The 15,506-nt window shown below is 40.6% G+C and overlaps 1 protein-coding gene across 1 annotated transcript; it reads left to right on the top strand.

Moving 5' to 3' along the window:
• Positions 1-217: 217 nt before the first annotated feature.
• LRIT1 (leucine rich repeat, Ig-like and transmembrane domains 1) lies at positions 218-12,291 on the top strand. The gene is made up of 4 exons (XM_065843963.2): positions 218-608; positions 3,155-3,621; positions 6,699-7,004; positions 9,490-12,291. Exons 1-4 carry the CDS (start codon positions 487-489, stop codon positions 10,467-10,469), a joined length of 1,875 nt encoding a protein of 624 aa, XP_065700035.1. The 5' UTR covers positions 218-486; the 3' UTR covers positions 10,470-12,291.
• The last annotated feature ends 3,215 nt before the right edge of the window (positions 12,292-15,506 follow it).

Raw genomic sequence — 15,506 nt, 5'->3', positions numbered from 1 at the left:
TAAAACCTTCTAATTGTATCACTGTATGTTTTCAGTATTCTTATATAGGAGGCTTATGTTCCACTAGCACAAGAAACTGGTTTAAGTATTCCCAGTTCCCTGTGAAGCAGTAATTTGTTGGTAATTCCCGGTCAGATAACAGTTATCTTGCCTGTGATGCAGGTCCCCAAAAGTATGTTTGCTTTTTTCTTGCACAAGAGCCACAGATTGCCTGAGGAGGGTGTTTTGTTGGGGCTCCCCGAGGGAAGAAATGCTGTCTGTACCGTTCCAGGAAGCAATAAGCACCTTCATGAAAATAACTCAAGTCCCCATCCTTAATCCCTGCCTATCCTTTTTTATCTGATGGACTCAGCGAGGGCTGGGAGATCACAGTGCAGCTGAAAACGAAAGGCAGTTAACAAGATGTGAGCAGTCAATGGATAAAACAATAGGTGGAACCCTCCACGTTGTCCAGTGCCCAGGTGTCCTTCCCATGCACAGGTAGCCATGTGGATCGTGGTGAGTTTGTTCTGCTGCTTCACGCTCGGAGGGCTGCCATGGGCGGGTGGCTCGTGCCCATCGCAGTGCAGCTGCGCCTTCCACAGCCTCAGCGAGGGGACAAAAGCCAGGTACGCCAATGGTCTCCCAGGGGGGTTGCCGTTCTTCCTCTTTTATGCCTTCTCTTCTGTAAGGATGCTTGGAGGAGAAAATACCATGTCCAGATTCGTGTCCATTATTTTTCCAGTTGCTTTGTGCTCTAGCTTTATTTGCAGAGGATTAGCTTCTGAAAACACAGTAAGCTGATTTCAGAGAAAGCATTTGGGCATCTCCTCTGTGAGAACAGAAGCGACATAATTACTGCTGCTGCAATGGCAAAAAGGGAATAAAATTTTAAAATTTAAAGGTTTTTTTTTTTTTTTTTTTTTTAACCTTTATGCTGTAAATGCTAGTTTTAAAAGGCTTTATTCTGCTCTGCTGGTTTTTTTCTAAAGTGTAACTAGATTTGGTTTATGTTGTGGTACCAAAAACTGCAATTCCATTTACTTAAAAAATCCTTCAGTTGGAGATTTTAGGCAAAGTAATAGACTCTGGATGAGAATGAACCAAAAAGAAAAAGGTCATAATAATAAAAAAAATAAGATAATTCTCAGACTGGAAACTTTCCATTAAAGAAGACCAGACCAGAAAGACACCCATTTTTGAATGCAATGCCATTGTACAGACATTTCTCTGGAGGACTGAATTAAAAAGTCTTTCTGAAGGTTAATTACAAACTAATGATCCGACTTAATGAAATACAGGCTACATTTTTTATAAGGTGTGATCCACAGTAGAAGGGCTTTTGTGATAAAGTATTTGCAAAATCCTTTTGAAGAAATTTTTTCTAGACGAGGCTACAATACTGAAATGAAAGGCTGTCCCCTATATTTTGAATCCCCATGAAATACAGCTACTTTCTTATCTTTTTTTATGGTACTACAGAGTTAATATCAGAAACTTCTCCAGTAAGAAGCGTGGTAGAGACACAAATAGTCTACAATTGTTAAAAGGGAGTGCAATAGCGGGCGAGCCAATTATTGCTCCATAAATGTCACAGTTCCCAGGGGAATTTCCTCTCAGTGACTCTAAAAAGCTGTAGTGTGTTTTGTTAAGATACATAATAAAGCAAATATCCATTAGTCCCTTAAGGAGCATAATGTCACCTCTTTTTCCTGCATTATGATTCATATTTCTAACTAGTAGAAAGAGATTATCCCATAGATTAAATGGTTAGTGCTCACTGACATAGTTTAGGGACACTGTGAGGAACATACAGTTTTACTGCCATAGTGTCTCTGTTACCAAACATTTTGTGTCATGCCTGTGCATACAAAAAAAAAAGGTTTTATTGAAAGACAATTTCTGGATTTTTCTAAGTGATAGATTTTTTTTCTTCCTAAAAATCTCAACTTTCAGCTGAGTGTGGATAGCATTGAATGCCACAATAAAAGTTCTGGGTTAGAGTAATGTACTATGCTTTGATTGTAAACCAACAATTTAACTGTAGGCTCAAATAACATTTAACTCCAGGAAACCTGCATAAGCAGTACAGTGATGTTATTTGTTTTTGTTGGTAGTAGAAGAATAACTGCTTTCAGCCAAAGTCAATTAGATTTGGGCAGCTTTGTAGTATTCTATCAGCCAGGCAGTATGGTAAGAAAATGTTATTTGACTGATCACACTATATTTCTTGCAGTATCTTGTTTAGCATGTGGAGTGGGACATGCCTACGTAAGCTGTTACCTTTTGCAAGGTGGTTTTGTATTTTGTTAAGAATTTGTCTTTCCTTGCTGATAGGCAAATTAAAGTGCAGTCTGAGAGATCTATTTTGTCTCACTTCATTCCTCATGGCTATCTACAATCCCACATCTTGGCAAAGTTGAAGGCACAGCTTCTTGTATGAAGGCTGCGAAAATGCAGCATAGGGTTTTCGTGATTTGATCTCTGGAAGTTAGAAATGGGAAGGAAGGATAAGACACGTAAATATGCCTGGCTTTTAATATAGCATTTTCCAAAATGTTAATTTTCTGCACTTTCATACCTGTACATGCCTGCAGTGCAGTGACTGCTACCATTTGTACTCACCTTTCTGACTATTTCATAGTAAAGCAGAGCTTGCTGTGGTGTATTTCCAGTGAGTTCTTATCTGACTTTCTTATCCTCATTTCACAAACCAAAGATCCTGTGCTGTATTTATTCTATATTACTTCCTGCCATCCCACGCTTCAATAAAGCTTCTTTTTGTATGTATTTTATTGTTCAATTTATGGATCCTTTTGTTTTAACATGCACTAGTATCCTTTGTTATCCATGAATGTTGTCACTGCTGTCTATCATAAGTACTCTAAAAAAACCTGAAGAAAAAATAAGCAGAAATGCTATATGGGCCAGACTCAGACTCATACCACTCCAGGGGAGGCACAACACTATAGTCTCTACAGTCGGAGAGTAGATATGAATTACTCTAAGTTGATGTACTTGTGGTGATGATATAGAGATCAGCAGCAAGGAAGAAATGACAAGAAGAAAGCTTGTGAAAAAAAGAAAGGCAGATGAAAATCTTGCTTTAAAATAAAGTTTCAAAACCTTCTCAAAATATAAGAAAGTCGTACCTGTGTTTGTGTTCCCCCACCAGGACAGTGCTGTGTAATGACCCAGAGATGACCCTCACTCCCGTGAACATCCCTGTAGATACATCCAAGCTTCGGATAGAGAAGACAGCCATCCGCAGAGTGCCAGGAGAGGCTTTCCATGCGCTCCACAACCTGGAGTACCTCTGGATGCCCTATAACTCCCTGGCCAGCCTCAGCGGGATCACCTTCAAGGGCCTCCGTCGCTTGCAGGAGCTAAGGCTGGATGGGAATGACTTAATATCATTCCCCTGGGAAACCCTGGCTGACATGCCACAGCTAAGGCTTCTGGATTTACACAACAATGAACTTACCTCAATCCCTCCAGATGCTGCACGTTATGTCAAGAATATCACATACCTGGACCTGTCTAGCAACAAGCTCATGACTCTTCCTCAGGCTCTTATTGCCACCTGGGCCAACCTCCAGGCTGTTCCTTACTTCCCCAATGATAACTCCAAGATCATCCTAGGTAAGAGAGGTGCCTGTCATTTCGCAGGGGGCACAAATGTCAAGGGCTCCACATCTCATTGCAGAAATTTCACCCACTCTGATTACCACAGCAAGTAAACTGCTAATTCAATACCCTGTATAAAGTATCCAAATTCATTTACGTATTAACAAACTCACCTCAGGCTGCCAACCCCTGGCTTATTACACCATAAACTTAATCCCTCACTTTTTAAGCCTTGTGACACAAAACCGATGATTTTGGCTCAAACCCTTTTTATTTATTTACACTGCCATTTTTGACAAAAATATAAATATGATTAGAGTGCTACATCGTTCATGTGCTGTTTTCTAATAACAGTTACTATGGTATTGATCCATTTTAAACAGCATTAAATAAAAGATAGATATTTATTATGTCCCAATTAGAGAGGAATAAAGCTGTCACTGAGGATAACATCTGGGTCATGACTAACAGTTTTCCCAGTGTGTGTCTCTTTCCAGAGCCTTGTTTATCTGTTCACACAGAATTAAACCCTAGTTTCCCCAAAGCCCCTAAGGCAGTGTTACCTTCAAGAGCAGGTATAAAGTTACAAGAATCCACTTTTTGGTGACAATTCTGAACTCCTCATAAGTGTGGCCTCCGGGCAATTGTCTGGTTTTGTGTCAGAGGACATATTACAGATGACTGTCTTGAATTCTCTGAATTGCACTATCCCCAGATGAGGTTTTGAGCACATTTACTAGTTCAAGGGATTACTTACTACTCAGCCTTTTAGTCATTGAGCACTGGTTCAAATCCACAGTAAGTCAATGATGGTTCAGAGTTGTTGCCATCTGCTGTCTTCACTTGCTATGAGCTGACCCAGCTCCACTGACTGCTTGATCTGCAGGCTGTGTGCATCTGTGTGTGCTGCCTCTAGAGCCATGGATGTGAGTTCAGACACTTGCTGATAATCTCACCAGAGACATTGCATGTTTTTTCTCACTCTGGGAAGTACTCATTACTCTTTGTTCTTTGGATAAATTTGGGGAGTTCAAGTTTTTAAAACCAGATTGCAGTGGAAAGAGATACAACATTTTATTCGAATTTCCACCTACAAAGCTTTTAGTGTCCTTAGCAGATGTTGTTTAAGGTTTCATTAGCATCAGGAGAAGAGAAGATGTTTCATCATCTTTTTTTTTTTTTCCAGATGTGTTATCAAGTTCTTTAAGCCAAGGCTGGCTGTTGGGATTGCTGGTTTAATTTGTGGCATGACAAGACACTGCCTAGATCATACTCTTTTCTTTATTCATTTTTTAGAGTCATGTTACACATAAAAATGTTATTCCATCCAGTATAGATTAGGAGAGTATTTTGACAAGAAGAACAGATCATGCCTTGACGCTCGTGACCAACATAGCCAGCTGTGCACAGGCTGTTTGTACCAGGATCCTAAAAAGATCATGTAGGCAGATGAGTAAAATACTAAGATTAATGTGGTAATGTATAGACACTCCATCTTCTAAGTCCTATCCTGCTGACAGCTATAGGGACCAGGTATATGAAACACAGGTCCCTCATGAGAGCAGAATGGGAGAACACAGCTGCATATTTCTGTTTCACTCTGCCCATGACTGTTTCTCATGGAGGCGTAAAAAAATCCTTGAATAATGAAGAGTCAGCCCTCTCCCTTCCTTTGTCTACAGTGCATTATTGTGACTCTTCTTCAGAGCTCTTGCATTTAGACTACTTCAAGAAGTCTTCCAGCGGTAGCTTGTTGACTGATAGTGTCCAGGCTACAAGCTTTTGCACATGAGGATTCTCCATGTGAACCCACAGGACTGTGCTGTGCAGGGCATCAAAGGGCTCAGTGGGGATTTGGGGGTGCAACAGCATCAAATGGGGCTGGGAGACCTGCTAAGGGAATCTGGAACAAGTTGTTATCTAGTGCATGGAATCAGAAGTGAGCATCTAGCAAAAATGCCATAAAACAACTGACCTCAGGGTGAGCAGCTGTCATTTTCTCCTGCCAGGAATCAAGGGAGTATTAGTACTTCACTTTCAGGCATTTGCCAGCCCTGAGCCATGTCCTTGGGCTGCCTGCAGAAAAGAGGTGAAGCTCCCTTGGAGGGAGCAGAGCTCACTCCTGTGGCAGGCAGGAGGCCTGGGACATTGTGCTCCTGGCTTGGGTTTCGTATGCATTTCTGGAGTTAGTTAGATGGTGTAAATATCCCCCGCGCCAATTCTGCTAGCTAAAGTCATCAGAGACCATAAACTGTCCATAGGACGGGTGAATATGAATATTTGTAAGCAGGTTGACACAGATTCAATCAGAATACAGCAACTCCTGTTCCTGCATTGCTCTAGTACTGATTTTGCTTTTTCAGTACCATCTTCACAGGTCCATTCTTAATAATGTCTCATTTTTTTCAGAATTTCAGTTCAATAAACCCACACTGAAATAGCAGAAAAAAGAAATAGAGAAACGTTCTGGGACTCTGAAACAGGAGTGTATTCTTCAATATATCCCCTTCTACTTGTATATTCTTAATATAGTTATTGTCTATTTATGTTCTTTTCTATACCATGACAATCTGCTTCTTACATCTACTCCTTAAAACAGTTCTTTTGTCTTATCAAATATGAATTATGGACTGGAAGAGGCCTCTTACAGTCAAGTAGGATCACCTATACCTATTGCAGGCCTGACAGTTGGCATGATAATCTGGCTAATATTTTAATAATCTCCTGTAGAGAGAATTTCCTAGCCTAAGGAAGAGACTCCATGGTTTCTTCATTTGAAAAAAAATCCACACTCCAAAACAAATAAACCATGAATAATGTTGCTCTGGATTTAAAGAATAATGATTTCAAGTCCAGATTTTTAGATCCTTTAGCAAGCCACATTTTTTCCCTTCTAGTAACTATGGGATCCATCAGTCTCAGCCAACAGCATCAAGAGGCTGTCGGGGCAACCCCCACTTTCCCACATACCCTGCATATGCACAGACAGTCCTTACCAGGGCAGATTAGGAGCCTATCACAGTTTGTTCTGCTGAAAAATAGAAATAAAAGGTGCTGTCGGAGTGATCTAGTACTCTGTTTTATTTTGACAGGCTTGCAAGACAATCCTTGGGTATGTGACTGCAGTCTGTATGAAATGGTCCATTTCCTAAATTTCCAGTCTCCTAACATAGCGTTCATTGAGCCCAGGCTGAAATGCTTCACCCCCCGGAGCCTTGCAGGAGTCTCCTTCAGCCAAGTTGAGCTAAGGAAGTGTCAAAGCCCCGTTGTACATACATCCGTGGCCAAAGTAAAGACCATCCTGGGTAGCACTGTGCTACTGCGATGTGGGACAACAGGGATGCCCATTCCTGAGCTAAGCTGGAGAAGGGCTGATGGTGCTCAACTAAATGGCACAGGTGGGTTTGGTTTAAGATTTTCATGTGCACATGGACTGGGTGAGGGAGACCTACTTCTTTATTTTCTACAGGCTGTTCAGCAAATGGAAGCTTCTGTTGACAACAGATCCTTCCCACTGACGAAAGACCACCAAAAAGAAAGTGGTGCAAAATTAAGATACTATAATTCACAATAGTATTGTGTATAATTCACTATTGCATTATGGTTTTCTATAAAGTTATGTACATGTTGATGTAAATGTCATCAGATAAATGTATACTACATCATGTGTAAAAAGTTTGACGCGCTTTGTTTCGTAACAATTATGGTAGTGGTAAGACAAGTCGAGGTGTTTTCTGCAAATCTGTTGGAGCTGAAGAAATGAAATATATCCAGCTGTGGCAAGAGGCTGCTTTGCGTTAGTTGTTTAGTTATTAAGTCACATAAAAGGCTTCCCACTGAATTATTTTATGGGTCTTTGAGACTAATGATGAGCTGCTATTAATCCATTCATAAAGATCTCTGTCAGAGAGATCTGTTATGAATTCAACTGGGGTTCAAATCTAGTGTAGCAGAGAAAGAAAAGGTTGCAAACATGCAACATTAGCAATATATTGAAAGATAGAAAAGCCACTAAACTGCTGAAGGATATAAGACTTCAGTGACAGTGCTTCCAAGAAATGGTTCGTATCGGATGGACTGACAAGATCTCTTGGGAAAATGCTCCATGGGAGAAACACTGACTGTGTCCCTTTTCTGTGTTCACTCCATTTGTAGGGGAAGCCTTCAACCAACCACTGATTTTTTGGATCAACCATCATGTTTTCATTTCAATTCACAGGAAAATCTGGACTTAAAATTGCAATGTTGGTCCTTTAATGTGTGGGCAATTTAGGGAAGAAACCTCTGCTGTACTCAAGGCAGTCATCCTTAGCTTTTTGCCCAAGAGGTTTTAGATCAAGATCTGAATCTTCATCCCTCCAACCTTCCCTGAATGCTTCCATCTCCTAGGCCTGGCTCTAACTTTCACAGACTGTCTAAACTCAGCAGATTGATCGCTAATGATGGGGTCTACTCTTCAAAGTGTTACTGGGCTCCTCGGTGCACAGAAACAGGGGAGAGAGCATTTTTCTTACACAGCAGTGGAACCACTTGTAATAAATATAATTTTTGGGATCTTACCAAGTCATTGCTCTGTTGTGTACAATGTGCAGGATGTAGCAGAGCTGCTCTTCATAGTTATGTCTACCCATTGTGCTGTGAACAGTCCTACATTTGAAAGAGACCCCCCAAAAAAACCAAACAACAAAAATCAAACAGGATGCTTTCCTGAAAGCATATGTTGAGTTTGCTTTGAGCTACAACTGAGAATTATGTGTTTTGTGCCCCATTAAATCAGATTTTAACACCTTTCAATAAAAAGTTGGCTGAAAATATACATTATTTCTCGGCAATGGCAGCTTCTGTGCCAATGTTGTATGACTGAAATGTTGGTGTTCTGAATAGAAAGGAGCAAGTGACAGCCCACAGTCTGTATGTATGGGGAAGTACTATAGGACGATTGGTAGCTTTATGTTTAATATACCCATTCAGTAAATACTTAAACTGAAAAAGTAACTTCTTCTGGCATTGTATTTCACTACCATTGGAACATGCCGTGGTTGCCAAGGCTGGATGCTGACCCCATGAGAGCTTGGGAGAAGTTTGTATTCTGTCTTACCTTTGCCTTTCAGGCATCTCCCTGGCTTACCTTTCAATGGGAAAGATAGTATGTGCTCATCCCAAGGAGGCTGGTTAAGTAATGAAGAAGGTGTTTTACCCTCTTGCATGATCCCAGCTCCCTTTTTTTCCCCCCGCACAAATAGAAAAAGGCAAATAAAGCTAATTTTAGCCTCTTTGTAGACCAAGAGAGAAAATCAACACTCAGCTGTGTACATATCATTCAGTGATAAGTGATCAGACTTTTCTGTGTTTGACCTAATATAAAAACTGCATTAATTTAGCAGTAAAAGGGATACTATTTTTCAGCTATTTATTTTTTCTCCATACACTCTAAACTAGTCCATATAAAATTTTTAGAAGACCTCTGCTGTTTGTAGTTTCTGTGAGTGAAACAAGTGCATCTATTGTTCAACTAGGTTGTGTTACCACTCACTCCTTCCACTCTTTTAAGTATTGTACCTACATAAGAGCTTTTAAGCTTTTTTCCCCCTTTTTTAATGGAAGAACCTTTCTTGTTCTGTTTTCAAACTGTACATCAGTTGGGAGGAGTGCTTCACATATATTTGGTCTGAAGCAGTGTAAATCCCAACATAACCTAATTTTAGTGTTAATGTCCCTTTTTCTTGGATTTACCTTGATTTGGTAATGTTCTTGGTGGCAAAAATAATTACGATTCTACTGTATCAAGCAGACATTTGGTTGATTTAATCTTAACATTTTACAAACATGTTATTAATTCTGTTGAGTATTGCCTATGTATTTTACATTTTTACTTTCTTGCAGTTCACCAAGAGATTTCAAGTGATGGGATGAGCTGGTCTATTCTGGGCCTGCCTGTAGTCTCTTATCTCGACTCTGGAGAGTACATCTGTAAAGCAAAGAATTTTCTGGGGGCAACAGAGGCATTCATATCTCTCATCATCACAGACTCAGAAAGCACAGATGACCCCAACTCTAATGCCAAAAGCACATGGAGCGGGAAGGCAAGCGGGATGGAGGCAGCTGCCTATAATGACAAACTGGTGGCGAGATACGTTATCACCACCTCCACCGTGCCTACACTGGGGGCTGGAGTGGGTACCGGAGAGGGCCTCCAAGACATGGCACAAGATAGCAACCCCAGAAACCTGCTGGTGAGCCCACCTACAGGTCAGGAGGAGCCGGAGCGAATAGTGAGGTCTGTCAGGGTGATAGGAGACACTGACCAGAGTATCACCCTAGCCTGGAAGGCACCTCTGGCAAAGAACACAACAGTGTTCAGCGTCCTCTACGCCATCTTTGGAGAGAGAGACATGCGACGAATCAATGTGGAGCCAGGGAAGACCAAGGTCACTATTTATGGGCTGCTGCCAAAGACCAAATATATCGTGTGTGTCTGTGTGAAAGGGCTGATCCCCAGGAAGGAGCAATGCATCATATTTTCCACAGATGAAGTTGCCAGTGCAGGAGGGACCCAGAAGCTCATCAATGTGGTTGTTATAAGTGTGGCATGTGTCATTGCTGTTCCTCTGACACTGGTGGTCTGCTGTGGAGCATTGAAAAGACGCTGCAAAAAATGCTTTGTGCGGAAACCCAAAGAAATTCAGGAGTCCTATGTCACCTTTGAAAGCCTGTCTCCTGCGGCCAAGACAAAAGGTGTGGAAGGAGAATACTTGAGTAGACATACCCCTGATGAGTCAAACAGGCTGCTGTCTGCCCGATCCAGTGTGGACTCAGAAGCAATACCAAAGATAGAGGGGCAACCTAATGAATACTTTTGCTGATAGCAACTAGGCTGATTGTTAGCTCACTAGGAGGAAAGCACGTGGCTGTATATATGACTCCCTGCTTCAGCACTGCAGGCCATGCTGTCAATGCTTCTGTCTGTGACATGTTCTGGAGGAGGCTGCAAGAGGGCAGATGGTGCCCAAGCTTCACAGAAACAAGTTGCTCTTCCCACTTCGGGTTTGCTGTTTTGTACCCAGTCAAAAGCTGTGATAATGGCCTCGTTCTCCTGGACCACTTCTATTTTTGTAAAATGAAGCGTGCACACTGAGTGTGAGGACGTTAAGCAACATTTCTGAGTGTGCTTTACTTGGTGTTGTTTAGTACCTTCTGCAATATGCTAAGTATTTTATTCTCAGCTCTGTTGATGTTCTTCTGATTGACAAACAGGGGAGTGTTTAGTAATTTGAATATAAATATCTATGAAGGTGAAGACTGAGAGTCTCACCACTTTTTACATCCCCCATGTTTGCATGAAACATGCAGCTTGATGCTTAATAGATCACTAAACACAGATGTACAGCAACCCTTTCTAGTATGTCAAACATAATAACAGCTCTATGCTCTGAATTCAGATAAATGCACAAAGGAGATAGAAATCAAGAGACAAAACCCAATCCACTCCTAAGAATACATAATAAAGAGCATTTTTAATTGCATTTTGGCCATAAACACTATTCTTAAGATTTTCTTGGACAACAGTACTGCACAGGTCTTGTAGGATCAGGCCTAGCTGGCATGTTCTAGTTGCATTGTAATTTGTACAGTGTGTTTTATAGAAGCTGTGCTAGTTAAAATCACAGGATAGCGGACTCTGTAAATTGTGTGTGGCTTTGTAATGCTTTGTAATCATACTGAAAAAGAGTTCTGTGAAAATTTTCCAGACCAGCCCTGTCATTGCTGCCAGCTGTACTGACAAAACTGATGGCAAAGACCAGAGGGCTCAGCCAGACACTTGTGATTTGGTCATGAAAATACCTTGCATCATGCAGATCAGGGGTATGGGATGCAGTGGTAGATTGCTGGCCAGCCATACATCAGCCATACTTCCACCATAAGAGCAGTGGTGGCAGAGGCCCAGTGCGGACTTCGCTGTCTCAAACATTTTACAAGTTCAAGAACCCTGAAAAAAACCTGTCTGCTATTCTTCTAAATGTGCTTTCATAGGCAGGGTGAGCTAATAAGTTATTTAAGCTCCACTGCAGCTCCACTGGAATTTGGATCTGGGTGCTTATCACAAAGCACTTCCCAGCTGTATAGTTTTCCACTCTAGTTCCTCATGTACTAATACTGTATATAAAGGTTTTCTCTGTGTAATAATTGTTCTTCATAAAGAAAATTATATATGTTATGCCAAATGTTGAATGGGAGGGATCTGGCCAAGTTGAAAAGATAACTGATAAAGCTTTCTGAATTTTCTTGAAATGTGTATTTGTAAATTTATTGGAAGGATCTCCACTCGTGTTCTGGGTGTGTATATACAGTGTGTGTTAACAAAACTCATTGATTGGAATGGAGCCCTGTATGGATGTTTCAAGTCCTTCTTGTACAGAGGGGTTTCAGTTATGTCAGATTACTTGGCCTGATCAAAAAAGCAAGTAATTTGATCTCAACATAGATACTAGCAATAGAGGATACATTACAATACTTTCTAATAGGACTCCCTGTATTCCTTACATCAATGATAGACAATTTTTCTTGTGTTGGGAGAATTTGTCAGTCCCTGTATAAAATAATGCATGCTGATTCTGTCACTGAACTGTGTAGATTCTTAGGTTTATAAATAATGTTTTGCAAAATTATATATTTTGATACAACAAATTAATTGAAGAAATATGTAGTATGGAATAGATCTATTATTTATTTATACAGTTGCATTTCCCAGGGTGATTTTGAGAGTGTCTCTCCAAGGTAGAACAAAAACATTGTTCCAGTAGCAGTTTTTGGGATGAGTTGCAGGGGTTGCTGTATGATTGAGCTTGGTTCCTGCCCACGTCTGCAGCAGTATCACTGGGCTGTGCAGAAACCTTTCTGGATGAATAAGCCAGCCCTGAAGAACCAAGGCTGTCCTAAAGCTCTCCTACCGTGAGCGGAGTGGAGGTACTGCCAGAGGCCTTTCCTGTGAATCAGGTTTGCAGGAGCTGACTGGGAATGAGAGGTATTTATCTTCTGGTTGCCTGGAGTCATGGGCTGGGTAATTTGCCGCATCCAGCCCTAGCGAGGAGCAGCTCTCAGCCTAACTCCCTGGGTGCATGCTGCAGCGCAGGGTATGTGAGTCGGCAGTGGAAAAGGCACAGGCTTGGCCAACACTGTGGCTCTTTGCTTGCAAAGAGGGGAGGACGGAGAGGTCATCCTGTGACATACACTGTGGATGTCTTAAGTTTTACACTCTCTTGGATATTTTTTGCACTTTGAATAAATAGCGATCCCAAGTAGAACAAACATGGTTTTTGTATTTCCTTTGACTATTCTCACTGCCTGATAGTTTGACATCTCAGCTGCTGCGGCTCCAAAACAAGCCTCTCTGCTGCACTGATACTTCACACGAGACAGCCAATAGATAGAAAATAGCTAGAAACTTGTATAAGCTATACTTGCTAAACTGCAGGTGAAATTTCAGACCATTAAGTAAATAGATTTTCTGCTGAATGTGACTTCAAGGCTCTGGGTCAGATTTGCAGTGGCATGAGGCATGTAAAGACAGTACCTCACTGGACTTTGTTGTTGTTGCTTTAACTGCAGGGATGTTAGGCACCTTGTTTCAGCAGGGTTAGCTCAGGCAAGCTTCCCTCTTTGGTCACAAGACACGTGAACAGAGCTGGCTCAGAGTTCAGGCAAGGAGAATATTCATCCCTGGAAAAAACTTCTTACTCGGTTGAAGACAGTCCTCAGAGAGACATGTGCTATAAGAACCGAAACAAACATCTGAATATCTTTTAGAATTATTGCATTGGTAGCATTTTTTGACACTTTATACTGTTTGTTTTTCTTTTTCCTTGGAACACTTTTCCTCTGTTAATAATCTCTTTGTGACAGATTTTGAACAATTTGTTGCCTTTTGGGAGCTATTTCTAGTATTTTGGCACTGAAAGTAATATATTTTGGAATCTCTTCGAATACAATGTTCCCTACTTGTACTATTAAGCTTCTCAGATGAATGTTGGAGCACTTCAGTAATAATTACAAATAACGTAACAGTCCACCTCCTTTAGGCAGATTTGCACTGGCTGCCTGAGCTGTGCGCTTTGGAGAGCAGTACGGGCCACTCCTTGATGGGCATTTCATGGGATATGTAACAAAGATAAGCTTCTCCTTCCACATGGTCTTTTTATACTTATTTTGAAAATCAGAGTAGTGTAAAATTGAAAACTTAAGGATAAGTTTTAAAAAATAAGGTAATTGTATTTTAAAATGAATCAAAATAGCTCTGAACTGTACTGAAAAATTGCTATTTCTTTTTCTTAAAAGCATCTGGAGAAAAACATCTATCAAAAGGAGGAAACTGAACAGAACATAAATGAAATAATGTGCCCAAAGTTATTCTTAGGTTGGTGCAAAAGTAATTGCAGTTTTGGATGGTGAATTTTAAATCATTATAATTGGGCTCAAACACATCTTTATTAATGAGAAGTAAGTGTTTTGTTTTGTTTTTTTTTTTTTTTTTTAATTCCTTGCAAAGCATTTTCTGCATCCTGCTGGTTGTGGAAGCGTTTTCCCAGCAAAAAGTTGTCAAGATGCTTGAATAAGTGATAATCAGTTGGTGAGAGGTCAGGTGAATATGGCAGATGAAGCAAAACTCCGTAGCCCAATTTGTTCAACTTTTGAAGCATGGGTTGTGCAATGTGCAGTCGGGTGTTGTCTTGGAGAAAAATTGTGCGCTTTATATTGGCTGATGCCGGCTGCAGGCCTTGCAGTTTTCCATCCATCTCATCTATTTGCTGAGCAGACTTCTCAGATGGAATGGTTTCACTGGAATTCAGAAAACTGGAATGGATCAAACCAACAGCAGATCACCAAACAGTGACTGTTAATTTTTTTGGTTCAAGTTTGACACTGGCAAGTACTTTGGAGGTTCTTCTTGGTCCAGCCACTGAGCTGGTCATCACTGGTTGTCATATACTATCTGCTTTTCATTGCACCTCATAATCAGATTGAGAAATGGTTTGTTGTTGTTGTTGCGTAGAAGACAAGGACACTTAAAAAAAATCCAGTTTGTTGATTTTTGGTCAGCTCATGAGGCACCCACTTACCGAGTTTTTGCACCTTTCCGATTTGCTTCAAATTCTGCACGACTGTAGAATGATTGATGTTGAGTTCTTCAGAAACTTTTTTGTGGACTTGTCAGAGGATCAGCTTCAGTGATTGCTCTCAGTTGGTCTTTGTCAGCTTTCGATGGCCACTAACATGCTCCTCATCTTCAAGGCTCTCGTCTCCTTTGCAAAACTTCTTGAACCACCACTGCACTGTACATTCATTAGCAGTTTCTGGACCAAAAGTGGTGTTGATGTTGTGAGTTGTATCCACTGCTTTATGACCTATTTTGAACTCAAATAAGAAAATCGCTTGAATTTGCTCTTTCTTTAATGTAATTTCTGTAGTCTAAAATAAATATAAAATAAACAGCAAGTAATATTCAGTAGCAAAGAAACACAAAGCGAGAAAAGCACATTCAAATGATGTATAACATAACTACATTGATTTAAGAACGTATTCCAATATAAACCAGCAAACTTCAACAGTGCAAAAACTGCAATTCCTTTTGCACCAACCTAATAAAAAGGAGTACTGAGAGTCATTGAAGTGCGAGAAGAAATGTAAAAAAGACGTGTTGAGGCTTTGAAAGATGTTTTTCCAAACATCTTAAAAAGTGTCCAGATTATCTGCTGAGTAGATCCAGACAACGGCTAATATTGGCTCTGAATTATAAAGTCTCTGCAAATATTTTTATTGATGTGTATGTATAAAAATTCCACAAATGCAAAATAATGTTCAGGCTGACAAACATCGTATTTCCCCAGTGTGATTTAAGCATGTTG

The sequence above is a fragment of the Patagioenas fasciata genome, chromosome 8 (assembly GCF_037038585.1).
Source record: "Patagioenas fasciata isolate bPatFas1 chromosome 8, bPatFas1.hap1, whole genome shotgun sequence".
NCBI lineage: Eukaryota > Metazoa > Chordata > Aves > Columbiformes > Columbidae > Patagioenas > Patagioenas fasciata.
The sequence above is the reverse complement of the archived record's forward strand: the minus strand, read 5'-3'. Positions and strand labels throughout refer to the sequence as shown.